Source organism: Erpetoichthys calabaricus, chromosome 10 (genome assembly GCF_900747795.2).
Source record: "Erpetoichthys calabaricus chromosome 10, fErpCal1.3, whole genome shotgun sequence".
Classification (NCBI taxonomy): Eukaryota; Metazoa; Chordata; class Cladistia; order Polypteriformes; family Polypteridae; genus Erpetoichthys; species Erpetoichthys calabaricus.
The window spans coordinates 81,465,106-81,483,936 of NC_041403.2; the positions used below are offsets into that span (position 1 = coordinate 81,465,106).

Genomic DNA, 18,831 nt, shown 5'->3' on the forward strand with positions numbered 1-18,831 from the left:
ATTTGTCTGCCAAAAGCATTCCAACAACTGCTAGGCTAGATGTCAGTAAACTTGTTTTAAATTGTTTGTAAGTAGGGTGTGACGTGCAAAAGTCACCGTCTCATGGGTTTTGCTTCCTAAGGTTGTAATGTCTAGTCTTATGTGTCGTCAAAGTGTCTCTCCGAGATGATCTGGTCTCGATCGCTTAGCTCAACCCCCCTGGAGGCGCGCTACGGTCCTGCCACTTCGCATCTCTCCCGCTCGCTTTGTTGGGGGGGGGTGGGTGGGGGTGGGAGCTGAACGCATGCTAAGCAGAAGTGGACGGATCAGCTACTGGCTTTGTGCTGCTTCTGCCAAGATGCCTGTTCTGCTTGTCACTCTGTGTGTCGATCATTTAAAAGCATGTACAGCAGCTGTCCTTCTGTCTCTCTGCCTTGTCTTGCGTGACGTTAAAATGTCTCTCGCGGAATGTCAAATTTTCTTTCGAGAACATCAAGCCTCATCTCCCTGGTCTCCCTGGTAAGATTTTTTTTTTTTATAATAGAGAGATGTTACTCATATCCTTAGCCCGACATCCACATTTCATATGTGTTTACAAAGTGTGTTTTAATAAGTTTACATGTGTTTAAAGCGTGTGGGAGGGGTATTTTAAGGCTTAAACAATAAAAATGTTTATTTATAAGGTCTATATCGCGGATTTTCACCTATTGCTGATGGGTCTGGAACGTAACTTCCGTGATAGGCGGGGGATCACTGTATTTAAGATTTATAATGCATTTTAATGTTTTCATTTAGATGAATGTGTATGTTTTTGATTTTATTATTTCAATTAAGAATATATTTGCAAAACATTTTCTAGGAATTTTGAGTATCAACTTTGAACAAAGAATTACAAGAATTTACCTTTTCAAACTAAGTAAACAAAAACTAAAAAGACAGCTAATAGGTTTCATATCATCTGATGCTTTACACCAAATTTCTTACCAGAGACACCAGGACACAGATAAAAAATAGTTAATTTCACATAAAGATTAATGGAACGGAATGGATGGAATGACTTTTCAATTGTACATCTAGTTAACAACTTGGGAGACTTTCATATCTCCAAGAATTCATGAAGTGTTTAGGTAGATGGCTTTTTCTTAAAAAAAATGTATTATATGGTCTTACCTTAAGCAATATTTCTTACAAATAAGCATAAAACCAGTCTAAGCAGGTTATGCCTCAAGCTTAAACAATGCTCAAGAGTACCTTATGTATACACATTATATATGCTTTTGTTAGAATGTGGGGGATGGGGAGGTTGGAGGATAGACATACCAACATATCCCAGAAACTTCTACGAGCTGTTTTTCCAGTTGGAGTCGTAGATTCAGGTGTTACAGCACCTGCAGATGTGGGAGGTGGTGCAGTAGAAAAGAGAATAGGAGATGGACATCTTTTCGCACTTCCACTATTGGAAAGTTGCTTTGGTAGGTCTTTAACATCACAAAATAATTGTGTTGGAAGACCTATAAATACAAAAAAAAAAAGATAAAACAACCATTGGCACATTAGTGCAATTAAACAGTTACTTTAAGAAATTTAAAGAAAAAATAAAACCTAAAGTTATTAGCACTGCAGCAGTGACAGACAAGTTATGCAATTTATTTTGCATTTAAATTTATTCTCAGGGTTGTTACACAAACCACAGATGGATTAAGCTACATGTTAGCCTATTACAAAAAGAAAATAAACAATACTATATTTACTATCATTTGTGTGTGTATTTACCTTGTAATGCTGTTAACAAGATTGCACAGTTTACTGGCCTGGATTAGAAATAGATTTAAGATTAATGTACAGTATTACAACCCAAGAGGGACTGCTAATACAAAAGGGGACGGGTAAAAAAATTTCCTAAAAGAAAGGATGTTCATTAATGTGTCAATTTAAAATGTTTATATAATTACTGCATCTAATTCTTACCAGCAGAATATTCTTTCTGGTCAGAGTCTGTCATTGTAGATTCCACACAAAGAGGGTTTGATAGAACCTTGAATTCCATAATCACGTCACAGAGAGCATGGCGTAATGCATTCTTTAGTTTATCAGCAAGCTGCACAGGGCTAACATTACCCTGTTCCCAAATATCAAATCGAACATGAACCCAAGGACCTGTTATGAAATTGCCAGAGATGTAACTCAGAAAAATATTGCTGTTTATCATAAGGTAACACATATGTCTAGCATATAAAATAATTTTTAAGGGGCAATTTTCGTCAGTGAATAGCAACTTATTTGTCTTACTAATGGCAAAACAACAAATTAACAATAGAAATTTTCTTTAATAATAATAATAATAATAATAATAATAATAACAAAGTAAAAAATAAGCAATGTACTATTCTACTAAGAGAAAAAAAACAATAAATACTCCACATTAATTTGAATTAAACAAGGGCAGATTTTATTTGGTGTAATTCTACATCTTTAGCAGTGAATGAAGTTTACACATCAGTACCACAGTTTAAGACAAATTCATTACCATCTTCAACAGTGTTAGCCATGTTACCATAACATTTTAGCTAAGACTGTTAACTACCTAAATTATCTCATTCATAAACCAAAGAGACTAACCATCACTCAGCGTAGGCAGACAAATGATGGTTGGTTGATTAGTGCCAGAAAGTGACATTTTGTTATGTTTTCACTACCCTTCAAAAAAAAATAACCAGCAGCATAAATCTTATGAATCTTCCTCAGGCACTACAATGTGGAAAATACATTAAAGGTATTTTATTAGCACACAATTCTATATTATAATGACTTGCAGATCTCCCCAATTAAAAGATACGTGCTGTTTTGTTGGTCATAGTGTACTGTCCTTCATAGTAGCCATTCATACATTAAAGCAGTCAATTTTACAAATGAGGGCAGTTAGTCTCAGGCTCAGTCTGGCCAATGCACGAAAAGGAGGAGCACAAAGAACTGAAGTGTCAATGTTGTGTTTCAGTGCGACAGTAAAGTCATACATGTTTAAATATTACTAATTTACTCTATATATATAAAATCCTAAGTGAAACTGTGACTTTTTATGTCACTTTTTGTCACGCTTTAAATTGGGCTTATTTTAAAACCTACTTATATATGTTTGGTATCATTCTTTTCAGAATTTATCAAACTTTAATGTTATGTTGTTAGATTTTCAGATTCTTACTCCGTTTTTTAAAATAAAAACTAAAAAATATCACAAACTCACATCTCACGAGATGGGACTTTGTGCCAAAAGACAACCATACCTGGGGCCGCAAATAATACACATGGAATAGGACAACTACTGTAGAGGCTTTTAAATGTTCAAAGTGCTGTGTGAGATGCAGATCATGTGGTATGGCAGCAGCAGGAAGCCAGCAGCTGATCGAGCAAAGAGGAGGTTTAAAAAAAAAAACAAAAAACCTGTATTTGTTTCCCATTGTATCACCGTTAAAGAGGGTGTTTCAGAGGAGTGAGCGTGTCTCCTTGGGGCGTGTTCAGCCCCCCTCTTCACAATGCGAATGGCAGAAATGCAAAATGGCTGGTGAGCGAAACGAGCAGGGGTGAACCCCGTAGTATTATTTATAATTTTGGGAACATTTTTTACCCCATGAGTGTATATTATGGGGCAGAGTTGCTTAAATTTGTGCAATTCTCCCTTTGCCTTCAACCATTTATGACATCAAAAGTAAAATATTCACAAAATTTGGATGAATAAATGAATGGATGACAGGCTAGATACCTAGACAGACAGAGAGAATTATCCTTAGGAGAACTTATTGTGCACTACTTTTACAAATATCTTCCTTCAAACTCTCTCGTTAAATATACACATTTTCTGCTTTTCATCTATGAACGTAATCACCTTTATGTCTGGCCTTTAGATATCCATCTGGTCATCCTAAGCATACTACAATCAATTCATTTATCAACATGGAGTATTTTTTATGATGTTTTGGGTGGAAGGGGAAAGGAAAATAAAAATATTTTATGGGAAAGCTACGTCTAAAAATTTTTGAAGGCAGAAAAGTATAGTATCCAGAGAGAAAAACAGGTATAACATACATACACAGACAAAGACTAGGTGTGAGATTCCAATCAAGACTGATGGATATGTGGGGCATCACTGCTATCCACTATGACATCTCAGAATATGTCATATTGAAGCTAGATTACAAAAATTTGTTTTCAGCAATCAGAGGTCTTACAAAGGAAATTCTGCTAAATATACACAAAACCTAAAAGAGAATGTCATAATTTTGTTGTGTCTGGTCTCTTATCAATTTACATACAAGAGATGTAGTCTGTAGTGGAGTAGATTTCTTCAGCTATTGGTTGAAGACCTGAACAACATTTAAAAGGATAACTTATGCGAAACATTGGAAAGTTTTTGGAAAGAGCATCAAACCAGAGCAAATCAGGCATTTGGATGTGGCTTCAGGCACAGGTACTACATTACCCCTACACTACAGGTCTGTGCTGTATGTGCTTTTCATATTTCTTCATCTTGTTTGTTATGTTTTTAGTTGCAGTGTAAATGCAAACTATTAAGTAGTTTTGACTTGTGAGCTGTTACTTAGAAGAAGCTGGTTAAAGATGAAGGCACATAAATGACATTTGACAGCACCGCCACTCACACAAATATGACTCCCTGCATGTATGAAGTAATGTAACCAAAAAGAAAAAAGAATGGTGTACAGTTGCTACTGCTTCCTTGTAACTTTAATGCAAACTTTAATGCACATAAAAACCTAAGCAAATTACCCATGTTCAATGGACTGGGTGTTTGGGACACAAATTCATACACCAGTTGAGTGTGGACAGGAACAATAACATATGGGACAAAAATCAAACTCATTTTCACTTTTTCCCCTATAAACATTACATGATCACATGTTGTTGTAAGTGTATTTTTCTTTGCACCTTTTGTTATAAGGCCAACAGCCATGCAGATTGAGTGTGAAATAATGTTTTGGCTAAGGTAGCTAAAATTAGCATTGCTAGCACTGAAAGGACTCTTTAAAAGTAATTTTCTGAAGCTGCTACAATTACAAAATGAAAATCAAAAATGTTGCAGTTATTTTTGATTGTCTTTAATGAGAAAGAAATATAGCTTTTGCTTGCTGCAATGGGATCGTAATGGGTTTAGACACACCCTTGCAGGGTATTCTTTCCTTACTAAATCACTGAGTTTCAATAATTATACTTTGGATTAATCTAAGACCTAATATTCACAAAATATTTATTTTTAAATTAAACTCTCTCATGCCTACTTAGTTCAATTCAGGTTCAAGGGATGGGAGGCTAGACCCTATCTCATCAGCAATAGGTATTAAGATGGTAGCCATAAAACCAGATGTTTTCAGTTGCAATTTGTAATACTGTAAAACAATTCATCAAAAGAAGCAAACATAACATAAAGGAAGAAAAAGGGTATAAAATATAAGAATATCAATTTTGGTTAAATTGCTATCCCAACTTTAAACGCTATAACCAATGAAGTTGCACAAATAAAACTGTGTATCAAGAGAAAATAAACAGATGCCTTTTGACAATCTCTCATTAAAGCTAAACACAGATATGCAAAAAAAGGTCTACTACAGAGTTCTTCAATTACATCCTGAATGGCAGCAGTGGAAGTGGGCTTTCACTTTGACCAATTTTTTAATGAGAACTCATTTATTTACCACTAAAGTAGTATGTTTTTTTGGTTTAGTTTTAGTTAACTTGCTAGTCTTAATTCAGAACCCTTAATTGCCAATTTTAGTTTTAAACATTGTGAGGGATGGCCGGCCATATATTCCGGCCCACACCTCCAAGCTGCCAGATGGAGCCCTCCCAGCAGCATGAAGGTTCCCCGAATTCCAGTAGGGCCTCATGGACCATGTAGTTATTATAAACAGCGCTGCTGGATAACATGGGGGAGCCGCTGTAGGGAGGCTTGGGGAATGCTACGTGCCCTATAACCCGGAAGTACGTCCTGATCACATGGCCAGAAGGAACGACGTGCTTCTGGGATGAAGAAAAGGACCTTTTACCTGACCCGGAAGTGGTAACGAATCATGGACTGCAGGGTTGGAACCACTTCTGGGTCAGGAGATATAAAAGGACCTTGGGAAAGCCCAGACACTGAGCTGAGCTGGGAGGAAGGGTGGCTAAGTGTCTGGGAGAGAAGGATTGGGATTGAGAATTGTATTAGTATTGTTTATTGTATGTGTAGTGTGGAGTGGAGGGTGCTTAGTGCACGTTATTGTTATAACAAAAATAATAAGTATTGCACTTTTACCTGGTGTTTGGCGTGGTACCTGAGGGTTCAAGGGAGCAATAGTACCCCCTACTGCTACAACATTTAGGTGTTGATTGCAGCCTGTTTTCTTAACCAGCCAGCACTTAATGATGAGGTGCAAAACAAACCATCCAGCTAACGTGCTTACATTTAAACTTGTATATATGTACAGTATAATGAAATATCTGTGTTAATAAAATATTTTGAAATAAATGAGAAAGAAGGGAAGGACCAACAAGACAAATCTGTTTCTGGGCCAGAGAATGTATGGATAATGTTCTCAGTGAAAGAAAAATCCACAATGTGATAAAAATTTGTCTAGGAAGAATGAAAGCACTAACAAGCAAGTTTCATTATCAGCTAGGCTAGGCTTCTAAATACAAAACTGATTGGGTTTAAAACCTATAGCCCTCCGGGACCATAACTGAGAACACCTTCATGAAAAAATTGATTTTTAAAGCAACAGCCCACAACTAGATAGATAGACAGATACTTTATTAATCCCAAGGGGAAATTCACAACTACTTCAACTGTGAATGAAGTTTAGAAGTATGATCTTCAACATACTTATTTCCATGTTTTCCAAGTTGATTCTGGTAATATCAGTTAGTGCTTCAAATTCACTTTCTTGTAGGACAATTCTAGATACACTTCCTTTCAATGAAGTCTGTAATTCATGTCCTGAGAACTGAAGAGGTGATCCCTTGCCATCCACGAAAGAAAGAGCAATGCATGCAATTCCTGTAAAGTGGGTAGTAAAACATACATAACTCAAGAAATCATCTCAATAATCTGAAAATCAACTGCATCAATCCATCAAAATACCATCACAGTTAATAATGCAAATAATAACTAATAATGGCTCTTTACTCATTTAATTAAAACATTTATATTGATCAAGGCACCCTTGTAATTAAAGCAAGTAAATTAACTCTGTTTTGTTTTTATTTCCATTTGGACAACATGTGTATTTGAAAAGAGTATAAATAAAAAATACAATGAAATCAGCAAAACAGTGATATTTTAAGTCAGTAAAAGTAATGTTCTTACATACACAATAACAAAGCACTATTTGCTGAAATCTAGATATAAACAGAAATAAACTGACAGATTTATTCAACTTAGTGACTGAAACAGTGTTGTATATTTTACGAAAAGGTCACAATATGCAGATTATATAGGTCTGAAAAGATGAAAGAAATGTTTATCAGGTGGGATGGACATAATGGATGGACTTGCAGCCCATCTGAGATGAATAGTGTTTTCTTACATGGCTGGGAAGTCATGGAGAAATGGAGTGAATGAAAATCCTGGTCGGGGTGGTTACTGTTCTGTTTCATTGATGGCAGGATAATACAGTAGAAGGACAAGGTACAACTGCCTCCCATGGCAATGTGTTCCCCAAGTAAACTGAGTGGCAGCATCTTCATGACATAATTCTGATTTGGACACTCACTGGGCTACATGGGAGTTGTAATTGTGAATGGAGCCCTGGTGGTTTCATTGGGGGCTACTCAAGGGTGCTGCTGAGAAAAGACTCCCCTGTCAGATGGAGGATCTGCCTGATCCAGAAGTGCTTCTGCATTCGAGGTGCCACTTCTGGGTCTGAGCCCTCTGCCTCATACAGGCAAGAGAAGAGGGCCAGTGCTTGCCTGGGAAGGAGTAGAGGAGAAAAGAAGGAAGGAAAATATTTGTGCTTGTGAGGAACTGCAGAAGGAAACTGTGATAAGGTGTTTCGTTTAACAAAAATAGTTTATTTGAACCCAGGACTGTTTTGGTCTAGTTAGGACCCCAAACCCCAGACACGAGATGCGATCTGCAGGCCACACAGAAAATAATGAAATAAAGAATATAATGCCCAGCAAAAATACCTGACCTTGGAAAAATTTCAAGAAAAATGATCAAACTATTACCTTTTTCATGTTGCAATTAATAAGTTTAAACAATTCATGACAATGAGAAAGTAAGCACCTGCTTTAACAGTAATGATGGAAAGTAAGAATAAATAAGGTTAAGTGGATTGGTTAATAATAATTCTTTAAATTTTATAGAGCTTTTCTCACTACTCAAAGTGCTCTCCACACAGGGAGGACCCGGGAAGCGAACGCACAATCTCCGTACTGCAAAGCAGCAGCACTACCACTGCGCCACCTGTTGAGGATAAATTATATTCCCTAATGTGTGGGACTGTTCCTGTCTTTTGCCTTATGTTTGCTGGAATTGGTTCCAGCCCCTGTGATCATGCTCAGGATTAAGTGGCCTTAGGAAATGGTATAGCGTGGTATTATATTTTGGTGATTTTGTAATTACACTAAGAGTAAACAAGTCTTTCAGAAAAGATTAAAAAAAGAATAATAGTCAATTTGGTTACACCAAGCTTAAGACAGAGAGAGTTCAAACTAGGAAAAAAATATAGCGTATAGTTTATATTCAAAGAGGAGGAAGGAACATTTAACACTAGAATTACCAGACCCTACGAAAAAACTCATAGACCTGTCCCACCTTAAATCGCTTCGCACCTCTCCATCAGCGTCTTTTGTCCTGTAAATGTGTTGATAAGCAGCAAGCAGCCTGCTATCACATCCTCCACTGCCGCACAGTTTTCTCAGCTCGTCTGTTTACCTGCGTGTCAGTTGCTTGGAGTTGTATAGAGTGAGAAGTCAAGCAAAATGACACCTTTTATAAATACTATATATGCATTTCATATGTGTTCCGCATCTACAACAATCTATGTACAGTAAACACATCGTTAAAACAGAAACGTTTTCATGTTTTAGTAATATTTGACAAAATGTAGACATGAAGTGTATAATGTGTTAAGCCTGAATTCCAAATATCAAATAAACACTTTCACAAAAGGTACAAATATAACAGAACAAGTGTGCTTCTATTCAAGGATATAACTGCAGAAAAAGAACCCGCATTAGGGTGCGACATTGACACGCATTTGGTACGACCGCTTCAGTGGTGCAACGATATCAACTGTTGACTGGTAATGAAAACTTCATGGGTTCAATCCCGGACGAGTCCGTTTTGAGAATTGAGCTGCTCTTATTCTTACTATTTTAGAATAAAAACATACATTTGATTTCAGTCTCTAACAGCTGGTGTAAATGTATGATACTTTTAAAGGTTAGCTTTGTTTTTTTTTTTTTTATTCAGTTTTATTTTCTCAGTCGCGTTCATGATCCCACCCCCCCATCTGACACTGCTGTTTTCACATAAAGACGCGCTATAACAGAGGTGAACTCAGATCATGACGATGGTTCTACATCGGAGCAAGAATGCATGTCGCACTTTAGCCATTGCTGTACTTTGTATATGTACAAGGGAGGCTCTGCAGTCTACTTGTGACTTTTTGCTGCAGGAAGTAAGTAAATAAATAAAGGTAAATACGTAAATAACATTATATACAAAGTACAGCGACGACAGCTTCCACCTTCAGCTATAGACTCTTCAGTATGTGAGCGACTCTCCACGCTAGTGTATAGATCCGAATGGCGTATGTGCCCAAAAAAAAGTTTAACTGCATTCTTGTACCATTACTTGCGTACTAAAGTGTCAGCAGGCACTTTTCATGGCATTACACGTATTTTTTCAGCATGCCCGTGTCGATCAAACACAGGAAGCTCTGCAGTCTACTTGTGACTTTACGCTGTAGGGAGTAAGTAAATAAATTAAGGTAAATAACATTCAATCTGGCTTTTATGCAAGTAACATAGTGAAAAGTCAAGCAAAATGACACCTTTTATTGGCTAACTAAAAAGATTACAATATGTAAGCTTTCGAGGCAACTCAGGCCCCTTCTTCAGGCAAGATGTAAGTAACATATAAATGTTAATGTTTTCGGCACATGCACCGTCCAGATCTAAACACTAGAGTGGAGAGTCTATAGCTGAAGGTGGAAGCTGCCGTCGCTGTACTCTGTATATAAGAGCCAGATCGAATGTTATTTACTTATTTACCTTTATTTATTTACTTACTTCCTACAGCGTAAAATCACAAGTAAACTGCAGAGCTTCCCGTGTGCATATACAAAGTACAGCGATGGCCAAAGTGCAACGTGCATTCTTGCTCCGATGTAGAACCGTCATCATGATCTGAGTTCACCTCTGTTATAGCGCGTCTTTATGTGAAAACAGCAGTGTCAGATGGGGGGGATGGGGGTGGGGGTTGTTATTATGAACGAGACTGAGAGAATGAAACTGGGAAAAAAAAAAAAAAAAAACAAAGCTAACCTTTACAAGTATCATACATTTACACTGGCTGTTACAGACTGAAATCAAATGTATGTTTTTATTCTAAAATAGTAAGAATAAGAGCAGCTCAATTCTCAAAACAGACTCGTCCGGGATCGAACCCGTGAAGTTTTGATTACCAGTCAACAGTTTATACTGTTGCGCCACTGAAGCGGTCGTAGCAAACGCGTGTCAATGTCGCACCCTAACGCGGGTTCTTTTTCTGCAGTTATATCCTTGAGTAGAAGCGCACTTGTTCTGTTATATTTGTACCTCTTGTGAAAGTGTTTATTTGATATTTGGACTTTAGGCTTCACACATTAAACACTTCATGTCTGCATTTTGTCAATTATTACTAAAACATGAAAAATGTTTCTGTTTTAACGATGTGTTTACTGTACATAGATTATTGTAGACACAGAACACACATGAAATGCATGTGTTCCAAATAACGATATAGTATTTATAAAAGGTGTCATTTTGCTTGACTTCTCACTCTATACAACTCTAAGCAACTGACATGCAGGTAAACAGACAAGCTGAGGAAACTGTGTGGCGGTGGGGGATGTGACAGCAGACTGCTTGCTGCTTATCGACACATTCACAGGACAAAAGACGCTGATGGAGAGGTGCGAAGCGATTTAAGGTGGGACAGATCTGTGAGTTTTTTCGTAGGCTCTGGTAATTCTAGTGTTAAACAGTTATTGAAAAGATAGTTTTGTTGGGCTGGAGATGAAAAAGCAGTCAGGAGTATGGGAAAGTTGAGAACATATAAAAACGCATTTCGCAGGACTTTTACGGTGAGTAAAGAGCAGAAGGAAGAAGGCCTTTGCCTGTAAATAAAGGGACTTAGGGGGGTTTAGTAGACATTAAATAACAATTATAGAACATTTAAACTTATATTAAATTATTTAACTGAAAGGGTTAAGCAGTTCACATTTTAAAATAAAAAAAAGACCAACACAATACAAGTGCTGTTTGGTGTTGAAGTTTTTGGAGGATTGCTTTGATGAGGCTGCTACCAGAAGATATACAACTGTATGAGATGCCAGCTAATCCAACCTCTTGAGCAAAGGGTCACTAAACCTGTGAAGGAAGTAAGCTACAGTCATATGAAAAAGTTTGGGAACCCCTCTCAATTCTTTGGATTTTCGTTTATCATTGGCTGAGCTTTCAAAGTAGCAACTTCCTTTTAATATATGACATGCCTTATGGAAACAGTAGTATTTCAGCAGTGACATTAAGTTTATTGGATTAACAGAAAATATGCAATATGCATCATAACAAAATTAGACAGGTGCATAAATCAATATCAATACTTAGTTGAGCCTCCGTTTGCAAATATAACAGCCTCTAGACACCTCCTATAGCCTTTGAGGAGTGTCTGGATTCTGGATGGAGGTATTTTGACCATTCTTCCATACAAAATCTCTCCACTTCAGTTAAATGTGATGGGTGTTGAGCATGGACAGCCTGCTTCAAATCATCCTATAGATTTTTGATGATATTCAAGTCAGGGGACTGTGACAGCCATTCCAGAACATTGTACTTCTCCCTCTGCATGAATGCCTTTGTAGATTTCAAACTGTGTTTTGGGTCATCGTCTTGTTGGAATATCCAACCCCTGCATAACTTCAACTTTGTGACTGATGCTTGAACATTATTCTGAAGAATTTGTTGATACTGGGTTGAATTCATCCGACCCTCGACTTTAACAAGGGCCCCAGTCCCTCAACTAGCCGCACAGCTCCACAGCATGATGGAACCTCCACCAAATTTGACAGTAGGTAGCAGGTATTTTTCTTGGAATGCGGTGTTCTTCTTTCACCATATAAAACGCTTTTTGTTATGACCAAATAACTCAATTTTTGTCTCATCAGTCCAAAGCACTTTGTTCCAAAATGAATCTGGCTTGTCTAAATGAGCATTTGCATACAACAAGCGACTCTGTTTGTGGTGTGAGTGCAGAAAGGGCTTCTTTCTCATCACCCTGCCATACAGATGTTCTTTGTGCAAATTGCGCAGAATTGTAGAACAATGTACAGATACACCATCTGCAGCAAGATGATCTTGCAGGTCGTTGGAGGTGATCTGTGGGTTGTCTGTAACCATTCTCACAATCCTGCGCATATGCCGCTCCTCTGTTTTTCTTGGCCTGCCAGACCTGGGTTTAACAGCAACTGTGCCTGTGGCCTTCCATTTCCTGATTACATTCCTTACAGTTGAAACTGACAGTTTAAACCTCTGAGATAGCTTTTTGTAGCCTTCCCCTAAACCATGACACTGAACAATCTTTGTTTTCAGATCTTTTGAGAGTTGCTTTGAGGACCCCATGGTGTCACTCTTTAGAGGAGAGTCAAAGGGAAGCACAACTTGCAATTGACCACCTTAAATACCTTTTCTCATGATTGGACACACCTGTCTATGAAGTTCAAAGCTTAAATAGCTAATCCAACCAATTTGGTGTTGCAAGTAATCAGTATTGAGCAGTTACATGCATTCAAATCAGCAAAATTACGAGGTACCCAAATTTTTCCACAGCCAGTTTTTCACATTTGATTTAACTTCATAAAACTAGATACTGCTTCACTAAAAATCTTTGTTTGGAAAACACCCCAGTACTCAGATGTTCCTAGGAAATGAAAGACATACCACTGTTATCTTTTAGTTGAAAGTAGAGTAAATTATTATGCAGGCTGAGAGGGGTTACCAAACTTTTTCATATGACTGTAATTTATGCTGTAACAGAGAACTGGAAGATACTGTCCAGGTGTCCATTACTGAAATATTGTGCACCCTTAAACTAGTGTAGGAGGAGACACCAGATCAGACAGGTAAAGATAGGAACATCATAGTTGAATATAAGCACAAAATAAGAAGTGTACATTGACCAGTAGCATCAATTACTGAATTGGAGGTTTCTATCTGTTTCCATGATCTCACAGAACTGAATGGTGACCCTGATAATTCTGATGTGGTAGACAGGTATGAACAGTCCCGATGGCTCATATTAAAAACACTCTTCAGAAAGAAGAAACTAGAATAGTTGGGGAAATTATTAGGGGAATTTTCTTTAGGAAAATAGAGTGTATTGCCTTCAGAGGAGAAGTCGAGATTTAGTATTTTGAAATAATCAGGACAGAATTCAGACTGCAGAAATGATTGAACCAATTAGGATCTAGTGACCATGGTAGAATACATTTCACGGCATTTTGGCAGAGCTTCTATTCAAACACTAAAACCAATAAATAATTTTTTTTGCAGGGTAACTTTTGATCAGATGTGGCAAAATATATAAACAGTAAACTGGGACAAGCTTCTGTTAGGTCAAAGAGCAGTGAAGTAGGTTTAAAAGCATTTTACATTAAATGCAGGATAAAGTGTATCTTGAAAATTACAAGCAGTAAAAATTTAAAGAGAACTAATTAAGTAAGTAAAAAATAAGCTGCAAAGAAAAACAGTTGAATAAGGCATATAAAATAAGCAAATTTCAGTGCTAAACAATGGGCTTAAGTGAGCATGACAGCAATAGTTAAAAAAGATATTAAGAAAGATAAAAGGCAATTAGACAGCAATATTGCGTAAAAAGACAAAAGATAACCCAGATAGATTCTTTCAGTATTTTAGTAAAAAACGGACAGTTGAGGAAGTGAAGTGTATTAGGGACAACAAGGGCAAACTAAAATACACCACAAGCAGAATAGGAAATGCTCATTTTTAGTAAGGCTGTTAACCTTCCAGCATTTACAAGGAACTACTGAGGAACTTGATTTGGAAATTGTAGAGGAAGAAATGCAACTTAGAATAAAAAGGCACAAATCAAACAACTCATTGAAATCTGATAATATTTATCCTCGAGCACTTAAGGAGGTTTTTGAGTACAGTAATCCCTCTCTATATCGCGCTTCGCCTTTCGCGGCTTCACTCCATCGTGGATTTTATATGTAAGCATATTTAAATATATATCGCAGATTTTTCGCTGCTTCGCGGGTTTCTGCGGACAATGGGTCTTTTAATTTCTGGTACATGCTTCCTCAGTTGGTTTGCCCAGTTGATTTCATACAAGGGACGCTATTGGCAGATGGCTGAGAAGCTACCCAGCTTACTTTTCTCTTTCTCTTGCGCTTTCTCTGATCCTGATGTAGGGGGATTGAGCAGGGGGGCTGTTCGCACACCTAGACGATACGGACGCTCGTCTAAAAATGCTGAAAGATTATCTTCACGTTGCTATCTTTTGTGCAGCTGCTTCCTGAAACGACATGCTGCACGGTGCTTCGCATACTTAAAAGCTCGAAGGGCACGTATTGATTTGTGCTTGAAAAACAAACTCTGTCTCTCTCTATCTCTCTCTTTGTCTGCTCCTGACGGAGGGGGTGTGAGCTGCCGCCTTCAACAGCTTTGTGCTGCGGTGCTTCGCATACTTAAGCCACACAGCCCTATTGATTTGTTTTTCTTTTCTCTCTATCTCTGTGACAGTCACTGCTCCTGACACGCACTCCTTTGAAGAGGAAGATATGTTTGCATTCTTTTAATTGTGAGACGGAACTGTCATCTCTGTCTTGTCATGGAGCACAGTTTAAACTTTTGAAAAAGAGACAAATGTTTGTTTGCAGTGTTTGAATAACGTTCCTGTCTCTCTACAACTTCCTGTGTTTCTGCGCAAATCTGTGACCCAAGCATGACAATATAAAAATAACCATATAAACATATGGTTTCTACTTCGCGGATTTTCTTATTTCGCGGGTGGCTCTGGAACGCAACCCCCGCGATGGAGGAGGGATTACTGTATATGCTGTATATAAACCATCCATCCATCCATTTTCCAACCCGCTGAATCCGAACACAGGGTCACGGGGGTCTGCTGGAGCCAATCCCAGCCAACACAGGGCACAAGGCAGGGAACCAATCCTGGGCAGGGTGCCAACCCACCGCAGGACACACACAAACACACCCACACACCAAGCACACACTAGGGCCAATTTAGAATCGGCAATCCACCTAACCTGCATGTCTTTGGACTGTGGGAGGAAACCGGAGCACCCGGAGGAAACCCACGCAGACACGGGGAGAACATGCAAACTCCACGCAGGGAGGACCCGGGAAGCGAACCCGGGTCCCCAGGTCTCCCAACTGCGAGGCAGCAGCGCTACCCACTGTGCCACCGTGCCGCTGTATATAAACCCATGATGTATATTTTTTTAAAAATAATTATACACTAGGCAAATTCCTAAAAATTAGAAGGTAGCAAATGTTATCCTATTATATATAAAAGGTGATCAGACTGATCCAAATAACTATAAGCCAATAAAATGCCTCATGAATAAATGAATTTGTGTAAAAAGTAATGAATAGCTCAACCACCAAATATTAAGAGGTTGTGCTCTTTTAATAAACCTTAAAACAAACAGCCATCATTGCAAATAAAATTGTACTTGTCAAATTTAATGATTATTAACTAGCTTACTAATTGACAGTCATAATTTACACTAAACTGGCAAGTTGATCATTTCAGTAACTTTTTGGTGGAACAGGAGTACAGGAGATGGATGGTTGGGAGCCTATCCATTCTCCTTCATACTTTTGTTCATGTATAATTTGCATTATTCTAGTTGCCATTATATTATTCATGAGGCCATAAGAATAGGTGACATAGTCAAGTGTGAAAGGCACAGAATTATTATTATATTATTTTTTTAAAGAAAGTTTAGATATATTCTAGTACAGTGATCACTATTAAGTGTGCAGAATTCATTGCCATATTATGCAATGATGTAAGGGCCATCTATTTTGATGATTCAATATACTGTTTCTTAAGTACTCTAATTCCACCTCCTGATACTCTGACATATTTCATAGTTAAGCCTTACACTATTGTAATTTTACTGCTTTTAGTACTCTTACCTTTTCCTCCAGTTCCTTGACCACCTGGTTTGTTGTACAAATATAAATCGGAATCAGACTGACCACAATTTTGGTAAAAAGTGTGCTGTAAGCAAAAAGAAAAAAACTGAAAATAAATTTAATTTACAAATAAAGGTATAAAGAAAAATAAAACATGCTAAACAATACATTAAAAATAAGTAATGCCACTGAATTTTTGACATATGCCAGTGCAGCAATTAAAGTAAACTAGTCAATTGTAGACAAAGTTACTATGAGTTTTATGATGCTTTCACAAGTATATAAATGAATATATGAGAAATATAAGTAATAACAGACAACTTAAATGGTTCAATGCCATGAAAAGTTTTAATCCTTTATTTAAAAATTGTACCAAAACTTAAAGCCAGTCCAACTTTCCCTTCATTTGGATTTTCTTGACATTAGCTGAATTACATTAGATCAAGCAATTTACTGACTTACGGATTTTGTTACATACCTGACAGGGCAGATTGAGCTAATTTGCATTTGTTATTTTTATTTTTTATAAACTTTTCTTTCTTCACCTTGTACAGCACTTTGAGCTACACCATTTGTATGAAAATATGCTATATAAAGGAAAATTGTTGTAAACTGGGAATGGACTAATTGAATAAGTACACATAAAAAGAGTGGTGAAAACCAAAGGGCTCAGTGCAATTTATTCAATAAATCAAGTGTCCAAATCAAATAAACACAGTGCAGTGAAGTACCCTTCATCAAATAAATAATCCTTGATGAAAATCAGTGCTCCTCTCTGTGGGAGTTAAAATCAGCTAAGACATCAACAAGTGCGGATAAACTTTTAAAATGGCTTATCCCCTTCCCACCACAGCCGGTCAATTGCTGGGGCATTCTAAGCCTGGCTTCATCATTCCACCACCAGCACTCATTGAATGTTCTCAGCCTTTCAGTCACTCTTGCTCTCAGATGCTCCACAAGAGCATCAACTGCTCACATGACTCGAGGCCAACTCCCGACCGCGAAGTTTCCTGCCCACTGCACTGGGTTGCTCTCCCAATTGTTCTTTCTGTACTGTTGGCATAATGCTCAACTTTGCCCTTTCCTTCCTCTCTTGTCTAACCTACCCGGACTGCTCTTATACCCTTTTGGCAGAGGTGCTCAGCCTAAGGATAAGTCCTCCTGCTTATGCTCTACACAGTAAGCTATAAATCCAATAACATATCAACTCTTTTTTTAATGATTAGTTTACAATGGCCATTTGGAAATTAAGGACATTCTAGTTGCAATTTCATTGGTATTATACTCAACATTTTCATATTGCATGTTAAAAATTTTGTATTTATTTCAATTTAAACTTAATTTGCCATTTATTCCATTATAACTGAATTTTACCCTGGTTGTTCTACTGAAATTCTTTTAAATAGTGGCCTCTGTGCATAATGAGCTTTGCATTCATATAATATGTTTTATATATATATATATATATATATATATATATATATATATATATATATATATATATATATATGCAGTACTGTGCAAAAGTTTTAGGCAGGTGTGAAAAAATGCTGTAAACAAAGAATGCTTTCAAAAATGGAAATGTTAATTATTTATTTTCATCAATCAACAAAATGCAGTGAATGAACAAAACAGAAATCTAAATCAAATCAATATTTGGTGTGACCACCCTTTGCCTTCAAAACAGCATCAATTCTTCTAGGTACACTTGCACACAGTTTTTGAAGGAACTCGGCTGGTAGGTTGTTCCAAACATCTTGGAGAACTAACCACAGATCTTCTGCGGATGTAGGCTTCCTCACATCCTTCTGTCTCTTCATGTAATCCCAGACACACTCGATGATGTTGAGATCAGGGCTCTGTGGGGGCCATACCATCACTTCCAGGACTTCTTGTTCTTCTTTACGCTGAATATAGTTCTTAATGACTTTGGCTGTATGTTTGGGGTCGTTGTCCTGCTGCAGAATAAATTTGGGGCCAATCATACGCCTCCCTGATGGCATTGCATGATGGATAAGTATCTCCCTGTATTTCTCAGCATTGAGAACACCATTAATCCTGACCAAATCTCCAACTCCATTTGCAGAAATGCATCCCCAAATGTTCAAGGAACCTCCACCATGCTTCACTGTTGCCTGCAGACACTCATTATTGTACCGCTCTCCAGCCCTTCGACGAACAAACTGCCTTCTGCTACAGCCAAATATTTCAAATTTTGACTCATCAATCCAGAGCACCTGCTGCCATTTTTCTGCACCCCAGTTCCTATGTTTTCGTGCTTACTTAGTCGCTTGGCCTTTTTTCCACGTTGGAGGTTTGTCTTTTTGGCTGTAACTCTTCCATGAAGACCACTTCTGGCCAGACTTCTCCAGACAGTAGATGGGTGTACCTGGGTCCTACTGGTTTCTACCA

General features: G+C 37.6%; 1 protein-coding gene across 4 annotated transcripts in view; it reads right to left on the reverse strand.

Moving 5' to 3' along the window:
* The window catches only part of szt2 (SZT2 subunit of KICSTOR complex), a 382,417-nt gene that overhangs the window by 163,574 nt on the left and 200,012 nt on the right, over nt 1–18,831 (reverse strand). For all 4 annotated transcript variants that reach the window (XM_051933248.1, XM_051933246.1, XM_051933247.1 and 1 more), the window contains 4 exons: nt 16,420–16,504; nt 6,848–7,021; nt 1,948–2,136; nt 1,300–1,490 (listed from right to left, as the gene is read on the reverse strand). In XM_051933248.1, coding sequence (XP_051789208.1) covers nt 1,300–1,490; nt 1,948–2,136; nt 6,848–7,021; nt 16,420–16,504 — 639 coding nt within the window. The remainder of the gene's footprint in view (nt 1–1,299; nt 1,491–1,947; nt 2,137–6,847; nt 7,022–16,419; nt 16,505–18,831) is intronic.